The 18613-nt window shown below is 39.2% G+C and overlaps 1 protein-coding gene across 1 annotated transcript in view; it reads right to left on the bottom strand.

The window, feature by feature from the left end:
- Nucleotides 1–3961: 3961 nt before the first annotated feature.
- Nucleotides 3962–18613, bottom strand: part of ghrhrb (growth hormone releasing hormone receptor b) — a 54058-nt gene continuing 39406 nt past the window's right edge. The window contains exons 4-13 of the mRNA XM_034237461.1: nucleotides 15712–15812; nucleotides 14442–14539; nucleotides 13344–13476; nucleotides 7696–7849; nucleotides 7507–7567; nucleotides 7150–7219; nucleotides 6397–6488; nucleotides 6155–6284; nucleotides 5992–6033; nucleotides 3962–4623 (exon numbers count right to left, since the gene is read on the bottom strand). Coding sequence (XP_034093352.1) covers nucleotides 4429–4623; nucleotides 5992–6033; nucleotides 6155–6284; nucleotides 6397–6488; nucleotides 7150–7219; nucleotides 7507–7567; nucleotides 7696–7849; nucleotides 13344–13476; nucleotides 14442–14539; nucleotides 15712–15812 — 1076 coding nt within the window. The 3' untranslated portion in view covers nucleotides 3962–4428. The remainder of the gene's footprint in view (nucleotides 4624–5991; nucleotides 6034–6154; nucleotides 6285–6396; nucleotides 6489–7149; nucleotides 7220–7506; nucleotides 7568–7695; nucleotides 7850–13343; nucleotides 13477–14441; nucleotides 14540–15711; nucleotides 15813–18613) is intronic.

Genomic DNA, 18613 nt, shown 5'->3' with positions numbered 1-18613 from the left:
AGTAATGAGTGTGCTGACTTGCTAACTATTTACCAAATTAGAAACACTATATATGAATTCAAGGCATAGATACACAAAAACTGCAGTTCATCAATTTGAAGTTATTCCTCAGGTTCTGGATTAGCATTAGCTTTAGCACAGCGATCAGCAACTGGGCATCACTTACACTAACTAATACAGAAATATACATTAGAATCTTATTCACATTTTGCAATATTACATATAAGAATAGTATAATAACAAACATGTATAATTCAGAAAAATATATAACATATAAACACCAACTTATTCATTTCAACCCCGTTTTTAATTTTTTTTTTTTTTTTTACAGTAACAAGTTTATTCTATGTGATTTATAAATATGTTAGATGGACAGTTCCGTTGCTATAAACTTAGTTCCAGTCTATTTACATTCACACAAAGCGGAGAAATATTAATCATACAAATAAATAGCTTTTACAGTCAAGTGCTCCAGATGTGCACGAGTGCACTGTGCAACATGGTAACACAGGCATATTCTATTAAACAGATCAATTGCCCTACTTGCCCAACATTCAAGAGACTAGTGGCACTGAATGAATAAGAACAATAATTATCTTGATACTGAACTTCAAGAAATGTGTTGGTGAGAATTTCTTGTAGACAGCATGCCCTTCAGCGCTTGTGACATACGCGAAATTAACAACTTGGTAGATAAACTTCATCAGATATTTTAGACTGTGTTGGGTGTTTGATAATTAAACCATTCTGCTTTTTAACAGCTTCAACTCAAGGGAAAACTGCCGTATTGTAACCCTTGTAGGTAATTCACCCGACCCACTTAATTTTGAACTTACTTAGCAAACCTCACAGCTGCAACACATTTGTGGCTGTCCTTACAAACACAAATATGAACCAAAACAATACAAACACAACCATTTATCAAAAACCAGCGCATTGAAAGAGCTGTGACAGAACAACACACTCTCACTCCATAATCGTCCAGGAGCGACGTTTGGTCAGTGTCCGTGGCGTGCAGTTGTGACGCTCCTAGACTCCTTCAGCTTCATAAAGGGACGCAAATAGCTTTCAACTGATTGCAATGTATTCCCATCTGCGGCGGGATTTGACGCTCATGGAAGCACGGCATTCGTTTGTGTCGGCTGCCCTTAAAGGCAATGTGAGCGTCCATTCTCATTGGATAACGGAGAATTGTACACCCGGAAGTAAGTATTCCCCTTACTGTCGATTGATTTTACAGTGATATCGGCACTACTCATCGACTAAAAAACACCAGAGTATCCTTGTTAATTACACAACATTGATTGGTTTAAATTGTGTGCAATGCTTTTGTATTTTTCCCCTTCGATTCGGAGAAACAAATATTTTTTCGGAGTAAAGGATGGCAGAAGACACTACACTACCCAGAATCCCCAGCTATCGTTTGGACTACACCATGTGCTCTGTTTGACAAACCCCGTGATAGTCCTCAAGCTCTGTGATTGGAGAGTGTGCTCCGAGGGTTACGCCGAGCCTCGAACAGCACTTGAAATGGGATGGAATCACGGCAGACTGTCCAAAACTGGATTTGAACGGGTCCACCGCGTCCCCCCCTCCCCCACCCCGTCCCTAGAACTACACATGCTGGCTATTCTGTTTCGCAACATGTTCTGTATCTATGGCACGTCTCTACTGGGAGTTGTAGTTTTAAAAGACGTTTTCGTATTTCCCATAATAAGAAGTTGCCAGTATTAAACTGTGTACATCCCTGGAGGTTTAGGGGATAGGAAACACTCACATTTAAAACATATAATTAATAAATGGGTGAAATTTGCTTGTGCCCATAATGGGCAGCATTAATATATATATATATACACACATGCCAGCTAAGGTCAGAAGAGCTTTATTTAACAGCTGGTCTTATGTTTGTGACCCCTGTTGTTAATTGATAACATTACATTACATTAATTGATAAGCCTGAAACATGCACTTGTTAAGGTTCAGAGGCACATTTTGTAAATATGGCAGTAGCCATCGATCAGCTTAAGATAAGATATACTTTATTGATCCCAAGTTGGAACATTTGCGTTACATCAGCATGTGTAACAGTTGTAAATATGCAGTGGTGTTTGTTTGTAAATCATTTAGTATAATCACACAAATTCTGTGTTTTATATTTAACAATTCTGTGTTCTTTATTTATTGATTGTTCAATACCTGACAAGGCCGGAGATGAAATATCTACATACATCTTATAAGAGTATAATACATTATGTATAATATCAGTTAAAATAAGTGCTTCAACATAGTTAACATTGCTGGAGGTATGCACAAATATTGATAGATGTCTTGTAATGCACTATTGAGGAACCTGCGACCAAAGTTTTTCATTCAATGCAGAACTACACCATAGTTGTGTAGGCCTATATGATATGTCAATAAACCTTAGAAAATCTTGAAATCTTGAAAGGGATGTGCAAAATAGTCATTATATACAGTCTTTAATGAACTATTAGTAGAGAATAACGAGTAATGAATATACTTTATAGGCATCCTATTAATATCTAATAATAAAAATAATGAAATTCAATAACATGCTTTAACCACTAGGTGTCCCTTTAGATCAGCTGTGCACCTTTATGGTGTAAATACAGCCTATCTACCAATTGGATCAAATATAAAAGTCAGCCGAATTAGTGTTGATACTGCAAGGAGACGTATTGTGTGAAAAGAAATGTAAGATGTTGTTTAATGGCTGATATATTTATGATCCACGTCACGTTTTCAGTTCCTCATGTTTGTCTAGAAGTCTTCTCATCAGGGCTCTATAAATACAGAACTACGGCAGATATGTAATATTTAATGCAGCCGAACCGTGTATTACAATGCCGTTATGTGATGACTTTCAAAGAGAAAAGCAAGCACACTCGGAATAAAGTATTATTATTTTTTTTTTTATGTTTTCGGTCTGTTTCCGGTATTTGTTACTGACGATGTGCTGTGAGATGTGAGACTGGAATTGCACAGGGGAAAATAACGTAGGTTATCTTTAGATGCGGATTTTGTTAAACTAATATGTTTGCGCTGTGGACCAACACTATACATTGACGGGGAAGGGGGTAGCAATAAAGATAACACCAATAAACAGTTACAAAACATAACAGAAATAATATCGATAGCAGCGTCCCTAGTAACCACCTTGGTAACAATGAAAACGTTCTATGGACGCAATTTCCTGAAGTAATCTTCGTAATAACTAGCAAACTAAAGATCATGTACATCCACTGCACACATAATCTGAAATAACAACTCATATTTCTCGCATCAAATGACATGAAAACGCATTTTAATGGCCAAACTAACTTTAAAATAGGCATTTTCCACCGAGAATAAAATGAAGTTCGTCCTTTTTTTTTTTTCTGCAGGGAGAAATTTGAAGATCACGTGGCATAGACGCCAGCCATTAGAATGAATGGTGAAAAAAACGGGGTTTGTCAAACAGAGCACATGTTTTTTGTAGTCCAAACGATAGCTGGGGATTCTGGGTAGTGTAGTGTCTTCTGCCATCCTTTACTCCGAAAAAATATTTGTTTCTCCGAATCGAAGGAGAAAAATACAAAAGCATTGCACACAATTTAAACCAATCAATGTTGTGTAATTAACAAGGATAATCTGGTGTTTTTTAGTCGATGAGTAGTGCAGATATCACTGTAAAATCAATCGACAGTAAGGGGAATACTTACTTCCGGGTGTACAATTCTCCGTTATCCAATGAGAATGGACGCTCACATTGCCTTTAAGGGCAGCCGACACAAACGAATGCCGTGCTTCCATGAGCTTCAAATCCCGCCGCAGATGGGAATACATTGAAATCAGTTAAAAGCTATTTGCGTCCCTTTATGACGCTGAAGGAGCCTAGGAGCGTCACAACTGCACGCCACGGACACTGACCAAACGTCGCTCCTGGACGATTATGGAGTGAGAGTGTGTTAGACAGAACACATTATGTAAATTGTTACTTATAAAGATGATTTTCTATTGATTTATATTTAAACAATGACAACGTTTTGAAGCCATATCTGTTACTTTTGTAAATACAGCGTAACAATTTGCTGGTTGTCAGTAAGATGTGTAGGATGACCCCAAAGCTAAATCTTTCCTATGATACCAAATCAATACAAATATTTGACCTCTGTGTCTTGCCCATATGAAGCCTTTTAGTTTGAAATTAATTCATATTATGGGGGAAAGGAGTGTGGGATAATGGGAATCGAAAAAGTTAGGTATAAGTCAACAAGTTTGGTTGTATATGAGGCAGCCCATGTAAGATTCAACACATCCATACTGTACGGAGTTACGAGGTACCTTGAACATTCTTAGGCTCTGTGGTTTGGTCACTGGACGTCGGCCAGATGCCGAGCAGTTTACATGAACAGCAGCGACTGTGCCTCAGACGCTGGATACGTTGCTGGGCGTGAGGGTGTGTGTCTCTGAGGCCGGCTGATCTTTGGGGCTGGATTTGTCCAGGACGGAGATCTGTGTAATCGTGCTGCTTTCAGTGAACAACGTACGACGCCGTTTACTGTAGCGCAGGTACTTCTGAGTCTGCCACTTCCAAAACCTCTTCTTAAGCTCTGCCTGCACCTACAAAAAACATCCATAAATAAAAACCGATGGAATGCTTAAGAGACCAGATCGCATTGTGTTCTTCTCTAAAAGGTACATCTTGGTCTGTAACAGGCTTTTTTCTTCTTCCAGGACTAAAAATAAATATTACTAGATTTGCAGCCCATTGAATATAGACACTTTCGGATTCTTTTCAAAAACATACCATAGAATTTTAGAAAATAAACTATTGTTCTGCATGTCCTCACAGGTGTTTTCACTTGTTTTGCCTGATTAGACCGCATCTCTTTTAACCTGTAGTTAGAACCCTAATCAAACAGGGACTGATTGTGAGTGTGGAGGCCCTGGCCAGAGTCACACCAGTTTTTACAAAAGCATCTGCTTGGAGCTGCTTTAATTTATTTGTGCTTCATCTGAAAATAAAAGTGGTGAGAATCCCAAAAAAGAATAAAAATAAATTATAACAATAAATCCAACTTCTTTATACATATTATGAGCCAAACGTTACCAAATATACCATACCATACTATATAACTCTGCAAACACATTAAGACTCCTTCACATCATGCAAACAGACAGCCAACAGTCCTTATATAAACGTACCTCTTTGAGCATGTTTAGAAAACTGTTTACTTACAAATGCATTTGGCAAATGCATTTAATACCTGTGAAATCGATGCACTTTCATTCTCATCAAGAATGGTATTTTTTCACATGTTTTATAGCCACTATTGAGATTTTAAAATGATGTTTTTAATGTTTGATGTCATATTTTATGATGATATCACCTCAAAATGGATGAGTGCAGCAACAGTGAGAATAAACTCCACGCAAATCCTTTGTTTTTAAAGGCTAAACACTTACAAATATTTTGGTTGGATAATAACCTTTGTGAATTTTGGAAATGATAAAATATATCTTTCGTGTTCTTCCACTTGTTTCCTTTTCCTTATTTCTTCATGTGTTTCTTTTCTAACTCATTTTTTTTAATGACAAACCATTTATATCTTTCTCGAATTTGCTTCAGTCATCAGGGGATACAACTTTGCCACCTCTGTTATTGCGGCCAAAGATTTTAATATCATCGTCATTCCCATAGAAACACTTCTGTGACTTTAATGCCTACACCCTGGACACGCTGTCTCTGAAACATTTATTACGAAACTTCATAAATATACTATGAATAATATATATATATTTAAAATATGAACAACTTCTTGGTTGACATGCAAAACCAATTGTATAGTCCTTTACTTGTTAACAAATGTTAACTAAACTTCAGGTATGTTTGCAATAGTAATAATTAAGGATGTTGCCCTCCATAACCAATTCCAATGAGATCATATGAATTATTTAATTATAATATAAAGTATAGTATTGACTTACCTCGCCATTCAGGAAACAGTAGAGCAGGGCAACAACGAATCCCTTTAGAGCAGAAAAGTATTATAGGAACAGTATTAAATACTAAAAACGCACATCTGGAGCAAACTTCAATCTCCAATATCTCAGTGTTCATACTTAAGTTTGTACCAGTGTTGTGTTGTACCTGAAAGGATCCGAGGCCGAGCTCTATGAAGATCCGTGCCTCTGCTCCTGTGTTCTCTGGCAGGAAGGCAAACACCATGTAGTGCATCCCAAACAGAGGGATTAGGAGCAGAGTGGATTTGGCAAGCCTCCTGCGCAAGTTGTAAATAAAAGAATACCCATGAAAAATACATAAAGTTACATAAAGTTCCTGAATGTGTTTGTGCATATCTTAAAGCGAAGGTGAATGTAATCTCTTCTCACTTGAAGTGACTGGTGTCATTGCCACCGACACCGGGAGATGTCAGCTTCTGGACCAGAATCCTGATCACGTTAATGAAGATGATGAAGTTTACCTACATGAAACAAAGAAAGACCTAAAGAAAAACACAAAGCCAACACAGTATATGCTACAACTGTAGCAATTGTTATTGGCTGGCCCTCAGTCATACCTTTGGAACATTTAATGAAAAAGGGGAAAAAGTTCCACTCTTTATTTTGTTTTGTTGATGGCAGAATAAAACCACTCGGCCCCCACTGAGGGCATGGTTACACATGCGCAAAATGATCATTGGCTAATATTTGCCTCTTGTTCAGTTGAAATTGAACAACTTCAAATTTGAACCTTGTATCACGTTGAGTTGTTCTTTTGGGAAGCTTTGGCGAAGTCGCAGCCTTAACCAATAGCAAAGAGGTGTCGCACATGTATCTTTCATGGTCTATTGTCAGCCATTACCTATAACCTTAAATCAACCCCATTTCAAATTGGGGAAAAACGAAGTCCACTGTTTTTGCTGTTAACAGACAAAGATAACAAGCCTTTCTTGGCACTCTGCCATTTTTACCTGCTTCCATGCATGTAGGAAATGCACCAACAAATGTGCTTTTGTTAAATCTAATGAGAACACAAAATACGTTTCTACAGTAGCCAGTGCCAAAGAGTCATACAGGCCCTATCCAAGATTGAAGACTCTTATAATTCCTCAATAGCTCCCACTGTTACTGTGCTGCACTCACCAGTAGTGATGCAGTTATTGGAGCTTTTATGATCCACCAGATGAAGGCCACATCTGTGTCATCCCAACACCTGGGACACACAACAGTAATGAGATAAACAAGGTGGTTACATGGGTGCAATTTTGTTCATCTCAACACTTCACACACGAAAACACACGAAACCACACTAACCTCAGCTAGAACAGTGTGTTAGAAATATAAGAAGCAATCCTAAACTGAACTATCTAAAGATTAACTCTAATTTGTCAGCAATCAACCCTTCTGAGTGTTTTTGATGTAACAGGTGTGCGTAAAAGTCATTAGAAAACCCTTTCTGCTCCTATAAATGTTCTCAGATTGTCTCCCGCAGAAGCTCACCCCTTGTTATCGTAGAAGTTTCGAGTGAGGATCCACGCCATTATGATCGTTGTTGGGAGACCTTGGAGATACAAACACAGTGTTATCATTAAGAGAGAGAAAACACAGAGCTCTAACAAGAACTAGAGAGAGGAGGGAAGGTAGAAAATTAAAGCAAACACTGAAAGGTGAAAGAGAAAGATTGCCCACCCCAGCCGATGAGTATGTACCACCAGAAGTATTTCTTCTGGAAGACAAAGGTGAGAGCAAGCAGAGTCTGCAGGTACATGCCCTCCACCAGAAGCCAGAAGTAGTTGGCTAGGATACTGAACTGGAAAAAGGCCACAGCTGATTTACAGGATGCCTGTGGGACGAGGGTTAGGGCAAAAAACAACTGCATTAGAATTGTTGCATAACTAAATGAGAATTATGTTTTCCATCAACTGGTTCTAACTGCAGACTAAAGCTTAGTTTTTTCAGGAGTTGGTAGTGGATAGCTATGCTTAACACATGACTGTGATTCACAACGAAACACTGCAAAATAAATTGAGGTGGCAAGAGAGTTCATGAATTAGTTTATATTGGTTCAAGCAAGTATAGAGTAGAGAGATCTGTCTAGGATGTGTAAGCTTAGCATGGCGTCCAAACAGGTTGTCTTACCTATAAGGTAAATGATAAATCTGTACATTGTGTCCTCGTTGGTTACTGTTTATTCAAACTAGTCATGCCAAAATATTGCATGTTTCTCTCTGACTAGTGTTAGAAATTAAAATCAATGTTTTGATAGCATAATGTACCTCAAACATACCGTCAGTTTAAATGCTGTTTTATACTGAAAAACGATGAATGTAAAATGTCGAAATCCTCTGTTTAACGCGATATCGGACACAGGAGACCGAGGGGGAAGTCTCCTACGTCACCACAGCCCCCAGAGAGAAGGAGCAAACAGCCAGCAAGCGGGAAGGACGAATGCTTGTAAGCTCTCTTCTGCACGGCCGGCACCTGGGAGAGGAAGCTGCAGTCTTTCTCTCCTGAATGAACAATATTCTGCTTGTAACATACCCGCGCCTTTATTTTTAATTAAAGTACCAATTTGAAAACATCTCAGAGACTCCATTTAGTCTCATTTTAAAGCTTCTCTCCTGGACGCGAGAATAACCAACACTGTTAACACTAGCCATATTGGTTTTAAACTTAAACATAAGTAAGTAAATTACTCTAAGGCTACATTCACATGATTAGCGGTTTGCTCTTTGCTCACAGCGAGGTTGGATGCAGAGCCTTGTGGGAAACACAACTATTTAAGTAATGTTTCTGGTTACCTCACTTGCTAGCTTGCGCCAACACACTCTCACTCCCTAAGCGTCCAGGAGCGACGTTTGGTCAGTGTCCGTGGCGTCCAGTTGTGACGCTCCTAGGCTCCTTCAGCGTCATAAAGGGACGCAAATAGCTTTCAACTGATTGCAATGTATTCCCATCTGCGGCGGGATTTGACGCTCATGGAAGCACGGCATTCGTTTGTGTCGGCTGCCCTTAAAGGCAATGTGAGCGTCCATTCCCATTGGATAACGGATAATTGTACACCCGGAAGTAAGTATTCCTCTTACTGTCGATTGATTTTACAGTGATATCTGCACTACTCATCGACTAAAAAACACCAGATTATCCTTGTTAATTACACAACATTGATTGGTTTAAATTGTGTGAAATGCTTTTGTATTTTTCCCCTTCGATTCGGAGAAACAAATGTTTTTTCTGAGTAAAGGATGGCAGAAGACACTACACTACCCAGAATCCCCAGCTATCGTTTGGACTACACCATGTGCTCTGTTTGACAAACCCCGTTTTTTTTCACTATTCATTCCAATGGCTGGCGTCTATGTCACGTGATCTTCAAATTTCTCCCTGCAGAAAAAGAAAACATGGCCGAACTTCGTTTTATTCTCGGTGGAAAATGTCAATTTTAAAGTTAGTTTGGCCATTAAAATGCGTTTTGATGTCATTTGATGCGAGAAATATGAGTTGTTATTTCAGATTATGTGTGCAGTGGATGTCCATGATCTTTAGTTTGCTAGTTATTACGAAGATTACTTCAGGAAATCGCGACGTTTTCATTGTTACCAAGGTGGTTGCTAGGGACGCTGCTATCGATATTATTTCTGTTATGTTGTGTAACTGTTTAATGGTGTTATCTTTATTGCTACCCCCTTCCCCGTCAATGTATAGTGTTGGTCCACAGCGCAAACATATTAGTTTAACAAAATAATCCGCATCTAAAGATAGCCTACGTTATTTTCCCCTTTGCAATTCCAGTCTCACATCTCACAGCACATCGTCAGTAACAAATACCGGAAACAGACCGAAAACTTTTTTAAAAATAAAATACTTTATTCCGAGTGTGCTTGCTTTTCTCTTTGAAAGTCATCACATAACGGCATTGTAATACACGGTTCGGCTGCATTAAATATTACATATCTGCCGTAGTTCTCTATTTATAGACTTCTAGACAAACATGAGGAACTGAAAACGTGACGTGGATCATAAATATATCAGCCATTAAACAACATCTTACATTTATTTTCACACAATACGTCTCCTTGCAGTATCAACACTAATTCGGCTGACTTTTATATTTGATCCAATTGGTAGATAGGCTGTATTTACACCATAAAGGTGCACAGCTGATATAAAGGGACACCTAGTGGTTAAAGCATGTTATTGAATTTCATTATTTTTATTATTAGATATTAATAGGATGCCTATAAAGTATATTCATTACTCGTTATTCTCTACTAATAGTTAATTAAAGACTGTATATAATGACTATTTTGCACATCCCTTTCAAGGTTTTCTAAGGTTTATTGACATATCATATAGGCCTACACAACTATGGTGTAGTTCTGCATTGAATGAAAAACTTGGGTCGCAGGTTCCTCAATAGTGCATTACAAGACATCTATCAATATTTGTGCATACCTCCAGCAATGTTAACTATGTTGAAGCACTTATTTTAACTGATATTATACATAATGTATTATACTCTTATAAGATGTATGTAGATATTTCATCTCCGGCCTTGTCAGGTATTGAACAATCAATAAATAAAGAAGAATTGTTAAATATAAAACACAGAATTTGTGTGATTATACTAAATGATTTACAAATAAACACCACTGCATATTTACAACCGTTACACATGCTGATGTAACGCAAATGTTCCAACTTGGGATCAATAAAGTATATCTTATTTTAAGCTGATCGATGGCTACTGCCATATTTGCAAAATTTGCCTCTGAACCTTAACAAGTGCATGTTTCAGGCTTATCAATTAATGTAATGTAATGTTATCAATTAACAACAGGGGTCACAAACATAAGACCAGCTGTTAAATAAAGCTCTTCTGACCTTAGCTGGCATGTGTGTATATATATTAATGCTGCCCATTATGGGCACAAGCAATTTTCACCCATTTATTAATTATATGTTTTAAATTTGAGTGTTTCCTATCCCCTAAACCTCCAGGGATGTACACAGTTTAATACTGGCAACTTCTTATTATGGGAAATACGAAAACGTCTTTTAAAACTACAACTCCCAGTAGAGACGTGGCATAGATAGAGAACATGTTGCGAAACAGAATTGCCAGCATGTGTAGTTCTGGGGATGGGGTGGGGGAGGGGGGGACGCGGTGGACCCGTTCAAATCCAGTTTTGGACAGTCTGCCGTGCATGGTTCCATCCCATTTCAAGTGCTGTTCGAGAATCGGCGTAACCCTCGGAGCACACTCTCCAATCACAGAGCTTGAGGACTATCACGGGGTTTGTCAAACAGAGCACATGGTGTAGTCCAAACGATAGCTGGGGATTCTGGGTAGTGTAGTGTCTTCTGCCATCCTTTACTCAGAAAAAACATTTGTTTCTCCGAATCGAAGGGGAAAAATACAAAAGCATTGCACACAATTTAAACCAATCAATGTTGTGTAATTATCAAGGATAATCTGGTGTTTTTTAGTCAATGAGTAGTGCAGATATCACTGTAAAATCAATCGACAGTAAGAGGAATACTTACTTCCGGGTGTACAATTCTCCGTTATCCAATGGGAATGGACGCTCACATTGCCTTTAAGGGCAGCCGACACAAACGAATGCCGTGCTTCCATGAGCGTCAAATCCCGCCGCAGATGGGAATACATTGCAATCAGTTGAAAGCTATTTGCGTCCCTTTATGACGCTGAAGGAGCCTAGGAGCGTCACAACTGGACGCCACGGACACTGACCAAACGTCACTCCTGGACGCTTAGGGAGTGAGAGTGTGTTGCTTGCGCCGCTTCCTTCAACTTCTATCTGATTTGTTACATATGAAAACGTTATCTGTAAACTAGCTGTTTTACCGCGTATCTTGTGAATGTAGCTCAGGTCATCCTGACACCTGACAGTATAGTCATGAAATCACATGCACATTACACATAACTGCTGCATTGGGAAAACAAATATGATATATATATAAACCATCTATATTTAATTCCCTCTTTTATTGAAAAGAAAGAAAGAATTTGGTTAAGGTTTTATTACATTTCAGTATTGCCTCTAGCTGCTTCATTTTAAATGAGAACCGTGTGAAATGTGTTAAATATGCATTTGATGCATAATAATAATAATGCTAAAGGACTCAGGCTAAAGCTAGCCAAAAAGTTAGCCAACTGATGATCCCTGTAGAGGACAATAAAGGAGATAACTTATTGTTCTTGTAAAGAAGATTATAGGTTAGCTTTCGGTTGATACTACAGTAATGTCTTAAGTATAACCTTTTTTAGATTCCTGTTATAAAAACATACTTGGACAAGCAGATCACATGAATGCTTTTTAGTTCATAATTTCAAACAATAATTCCTTTACATGAGAAAAAGCATGAGGATATGAACACATCAATGTGTGTGGCCAAATGTAGTGTTTGGCTGGTGAAATCTCATTCTAAACAACACCATCTCCTGATAAATTTTTCAGCAATTTTCCTTTCACTATTTTCCTGTCTTTTCCCTCTGAGTTTTGTTTTTGGTTCAGATAGAGCACAGCAGCTTTGTCTCGTCTTCTTGTCTCTCTGATGGCTCTTTTTGACCAAAGCAGTGATGTGCTGACGCTGGTCCCTCATAACCAAACAAGAGGGGCACTTATCATTTCTCCATGCGTCCTCATCAGTAGAAAAGTAGGAGAAACACTTGTCATTAATGCTCTCTCAGGCTCCGCTTAGTCACTCCCAGCATGTCAAGCCTATTCGTTTTCGCTCTCTACGATAATAAGCTCACTCTTATGAGTTTGTGAGATTCTTGCCAGTAAAACAACATGCAGGTTATCTTTCCTCCTCAAACAACCATCAAACTGTATTGACATGAAAGAAGTCATTTAGTTTCAAGTTTTTGTGATTTATTCTATCAATCCTAATTCTGTACATCCCACCTGAGATAAAATATTGATTTATTTCTTTATCCTTTCTTCCCATTTAACTTTTGTTTTCATCTTCTTTCCTCTCTGATTTCCTTCCTTCCTTTCATTTCAATTATAATTCTTTAGATATTTAGTACTTTATTTCCTTGTAATTTTTTAACTGATCTAAAAGTAGCCTACCACAATCCCTGGATTCCCGAAAGTGTTACCTAACCAAAAACGTCGCTCTCCTCATCTTCACTCTTCACTTTTGAGACTTGAGAGCATTTTACTGCTTTATGTGTTTCCTTCCAAGCTGGATTTTAGAATACAGGACAAAACTACTTGTTGCGTGACGCGGTTTTCTTTCTATATCGAATTGAAGCCATGGGTAAATATAGACACACTAATGGACCTACAGTGGGATTTCACACTCACAGTGGACATGGAGCAGTGGTCCAGGTTTACATCTGAAAAAAGAACGCCATCTTTAATGAAGACAGCGCTCGCTCTCAGGATGAAGGAGAAGAAAAGGTTCATGTGGATGTAATTCCTGGTGCAGTGGAATTTCCTGAGAAAGCAGAAAAAACGTTTTTTTCATTTCTTAAGAGGAGGTATCTTTGTAAACACATGTAGGATATATGTAAGAAATTATTTGTAACCTGGTAGCTTTGGACATTGTGTTTTGAGTTTTGAGAAACCGAGGTAAGTTTGAGAAACCGGCTCGAGATACACTTTTTGTTATATTCCATGGAATGCTCTTAACATCCCGATAGCAATGAATATCTTAAGTGCTTTGACAAAAAATCCATAAAAAATGTCATCTGTTGAAGCTGTAGTACTGTAAAAAGCACGACCAATCATCTGAGCAGGCCGGCTAAAATAACTGGATGGCCTACCTGCCTGTCAGCCTTCCATCTGTGCACACACACTTATCTAGTGCCCTCATTGGTCATGTGCGCGTTGTGTGTGTTGGAGGAGGGGCTCTGTAAGGAAGTGGCAGATTTTTTCCGGCTGTGTAATTTCAAATTCTAGCACACTCGAGCCGGTTTCTCCAAAAGCAATGTATGGATTTTTTGTCAAAGCACTTAAGATATTCATTGCTATCGGGATGTTAAGAGCATTCCATGGAATATAACAAAAAGTGTATCGCGAGCCGTTTTCTCAAACGTACCTAACCCACCTTTAAGTATAGGAAGTATATTTTGAGGGGAAAACAACTGCGTCCTTCAAATACAAGGAAAAAATAATAACTTTTCAATATACCGTCTACAGTGGCTCTTATGTTCATGTATTTTTATCTGTACCAATCTGTATCCAAAACGGTTTCAAATGAATGCTAAGTACTGTACGTATTATGTTTTAAATGGTTTGGATAGGTTCAGGAACAAAAATCAATAGGTTACATTTAGAGAAACTAAACCTCACTTTGTTAAGGTTATTGACCTTTGTCTTCATGCTTACAATAATACACATATTTAAGCTTACTGCTCAATCATGGTCATGCTTTAAAAACAAGACAGATTTCAGCCTTACCTGAAAACAGTGAAGACAAAAATAGCTGATATAAGAGAGATGAGGGAGGTAGCGTAGCCAGCGGTGTACACCTGTTTGAAGTTTGAGAAGTATGTTGTCTGAAAAAACAAACAAAAAAACAACAAATGTTAGCATATATTGTACGTAATAATTGTTAATTGCTCACTCACACTATTCAAACCCATCCTAAGTGCTAATTAATGTTATGAGAAAACTAAGTTGAACAGTGCGATCTACAGTAAGTGAAATGTAGCTTACACTTGTATGAAATTGGTTAGGGCTAGGGTTTAGGGCAGGAAAAGCCAGAATTGCAGGCTTACACATCTGGCTTTGTAACTAGTATTAGTGGACCTTCAATACATTTCTCGAATGCGAAGATTACTAACTTCCTGTAAAGTCCTTTGTAGCCCTTGTAAATCTGCCACAGCCACATTCATTGCCAATGGGATGCAAAACAAAAGATTTGTAAGGGTAGTCATTCTGTCTGGCGGTGGGTTATACAGTGAGGTACAGTGCTGTCCCTGGCCCTAGGTGAAATGTTGTCATGAGCATCAATTATGAATTCATTTTAAATATGCCGTCCACACTCATAGTGTGTTGCTCGATTGTTCACTTTAAGAAACTGCACCACAAGTTATTACATTTTCGAGTCTATTTTTGTTCACCTTTGACAGAGGATTTGCACTTGTAATAAGATAGATTGATTTTACAACATTCTTCTTAGGAAAAGCAGTGAGAACAGGCGCTCTAATTATTCATCCTGACCTCTTCCCAGACAGTTTGTACAACATCGCTTTCTTAATCTTTTGCTTCACATAGAAAGTCAACATTTCCTCAACAGCAAGAGACCGTTTTTCATGTTAAAAATAGGACATTTTGTTGACCTTATTCCAGCTTTGACAGTTTAGGAAGGTTCCTGTTGATGCCTCAGAAAAATAATCTTTTTATCACTGCCTCAAATAATATCTGTATCGTGAGTACATATTTGGCCTTACTACTTAACCATTAAAAGCAAAATCATTGGCTGAGTGTTGGAAGGCTAGTAATCAAAATTCCTTGTTTAAAATATTAATATTTGTATGAAAAAACAAGATTAGTCCTCAAATATCCGCCAGTAGTGATGCTGTAAAGTATATCAATATGTTTTGGTATCATTAACATATTCACACGATGCCAACCAGACAAAAAACCTGATGATAATGGACTGACAGATGGTGCCGTTTATTTCCCTGTAGAATATTTCACTGTAGTAATCAATTCAAATAGCTACCTCTGGTTCTGTCTCTTCGTACTCTGTGAACTCGCAGGCGTCCTCATAGGAGGGGTAGAGATCAGACCAGCCATCCTCGGTGCAGTTCCTGTAGATGTAACCTAAAAATACACATACACTTCTCAGTGGCAAGGACAGAAGGGTATCTGCCAACAAAAACACTCCAGGGGAGGCAGAGGCACCTAGGATGTCGACACAAAAACACAACTAGGAGGATTACCCAAAACAGTAAAAAGGGAGAGAAGTGGCACTAATCAGTTACCCAAAAAGTAGTGTAGGGGGAAACTGGTGAAGTTTCTCAGGCTCCGGCAGCAACTTCGTGAGCGGTGGCAAAATCTTTGGCATGCCAAAAAATTGCCGAAGGACCTTGCGAAGGTTAATTTTCGTTTTGAATTCGTGTGTCAATTGTGCCCTTCGTAAGGCCATCGTGAGGGCATCTTGTTATCATCGGTGCCATCGGGCATTCGCCCCGATCAGAGTGAGGGTGAATGCACCGATGATAACACGAAGATGACACGATTTGACAAGATGCCCTCACGAGTGCCTTACGAAGTTGCCGCTCACAAAGTTGCGGCGGTCATACGATGGCTTAGATGCCCTCACGAATGGCCCGATGTTGCTACGATCACAGCCGAATTTGAACATTTCCTTTATCGTGTGTCCATCGGGTGTCAATTTCGGGACAGTGTGACAGGGCCTTTAAAGAAATTATCCCAAAAACTGTCCACTTCGGAATCCATGGATTGTTCTGAAAACTGAACATCGTTTCTGGATCTGTTGTGGAACATTTATGTTGCTGAGAGCCACTATCTGAATTATAGTCACCTCAAGTATGTGGACAATCCTGTCCGTGCCAACATCTGAAGGCTCTTTCCTTCAAATCAAATCAAAATGATTGGGACAAAACAATGAAGAACTGAAATGTGACAGGGCACAGAAAACCACTTAGGCATTTCCTTCATTAGAAAGTCTAGACCCGGGGATTGCAGACTTTCGTTAATATTTCTGAGCCAGGTTAGAGCAGGCTAAGACTACAGTATAAGCACCAGTGCTTGAATTGGAATGAAAAAGGTGCCAGTACTCTAAAATCAGCAACTTTTTCAAGTCAATTTTATATATACAGCCCACAAACAAGAATTTGGCTACTATAATGCTGGTGGGTTTGTCTCTTTACTACTGTATATTTTAGAAAGGTTCACTGTACTTAACATTTTTTATGATAGGCAGCGGATATGGCTAAAGCTCAGTAAGGTCAATATTAACTGAAAATATAGCAATCAAAGTCTAGATCTTCTGCTGAAGACACATGAAGCAGAGACCTTTCAGGTGAGAGCCCCTCTGGTGGTGTTCAACATTAATGACAAGGAAACAAAGCTCTGGTCAGAAGCATTTTTTATAAAAAGCTTTAACAAAATTAAGTATTTCTGTACATTTTGAATGCAATCTAACTTTCCAACTCAGAAAACGAAAAACGAAAAAGTGCCAAAAGTCTTCTCACATGGCTGAGCTGCTTTGCAATATACTTCACCACTGAAGAATACAAATATGTATAAAGTAAACTATGATGCAATCTAACTTTCCAACTCAGAAAAATGATAAAGAGCATGAACAAAGAACATGTAAAAACAAATGCAAAATTTGCACAATCTAAAATGAGAAACTGTAACTGCAAGTAACAAAGTCTGAGCCATGGTAAAGAGTTACATTGAACACCAAGCTGATCAGATAACTCCCTGGTTGGTCTGAAGTCCTTCTATCTCCAGGATCTGTACAAATCGGCACATTATGCCAAAAGTCTTCTCACTGGGTGAGCTGCTTTGCAATATACTTCACATTGTTAGAAAAGGCTCCAGAAGGCCTTGGGGACATCAGTATCAGGGGCTGGAGCTGGACAGGCTCTTTCATCAGCACTTCTCCTTCCCTTTGCCAGCCAGGACCTCACATACTGTTCCGGATTGAACTGTGATGGTCCATTACATTTAATGAAAACCAGGCTGGACAGTCGGCTGACAGAGAGAGCATTCCTTTTTGCAGTAAGGATATCGTTCATGCAGCTGAATGCCCGCTCACACTCACTAGTGGAGACAGCGATGGTTCGGACTGCTTTCAGTAGAGGCTCCATGGCAGCAGGTGTACGGGATGCCCTGGTTTCCTTGTATTCGCGAAAGCCCTGAACAGTCTCTCTTCTGTCCACTTTCAGCACTTCGCACAAATGTAGCACCTCTACGTCCCCATACTGTACGTCTAACTCCTCTTCAGGCCAACTTCCAGGATGGATAACTTTCATGTCCTGGATTAGCTGATTGTCCCGGGCCTCCCGGCCATGTAATGGGATTTCTCTTGTGCTGACATGAGAGGAGGTTGTGGAAGTCATTCTGTGTCTCAGATTCTCTACCATACTGCGGAAAAACTGACCTGCATGAATCTGTACAAGCCTGCCATTCTCACGCAGGGCAACACCCTTGAAGGACTTCTCAGCTAGAGCTGTATGAACTGTAGTCATGTGTGGGCCAGGCATGGTGACCATGGATTCAAAAACTCGTATTTCTCGAGTTAAGAGCCTATCTGCTGTAGGCAGTGTCATCTCTCTTTTTTGGAGTTGCCGAGAGAGGTCGCTGAGCTCTGTGAGCGCATCGTACATCAGTCCCAGATTGCTGACAAACGTTGCAGATGTGAGCACATCATCCAGGCCCTTGTACTTTGCTCTGTCTCTGGAATCCCTGCTCGTGTCGTTTGCAGCATTTGTGAAGTGATCATGAAGCACTCGGTAGTTTTCCCAGACTGCTCTGACGCTCCTTTCACTTGAAGCCACCCAGCGGATGAACAAAACACGCCCTATCACCAGGAGACGCTGTCCGACTGCTTGCGCACACTGCGCTAACTGCCTCTGATTTTTGGGGGA

Source organism: Gymnodraco acuticeps, unplaced genomic scaffold, assembly GCF_902827175.1.
Source record: "Gymnodraco acuticeps unplaced genomic scaffold, fGymAcu1.1, whole genome shotgun sequence".
Lineage (NCBI taxonomy): Eukaryota > Metazoa > Chordata > Actinopteri > Perciformes > Bathydraconidae > Gymnodraco > Gymnodraco acuticeps.
The sequence above is the reverse complement of the archived record's forward strand: the minus strand, read 5'-3'. Positions and strand labels throughout refer to the sequence as shown.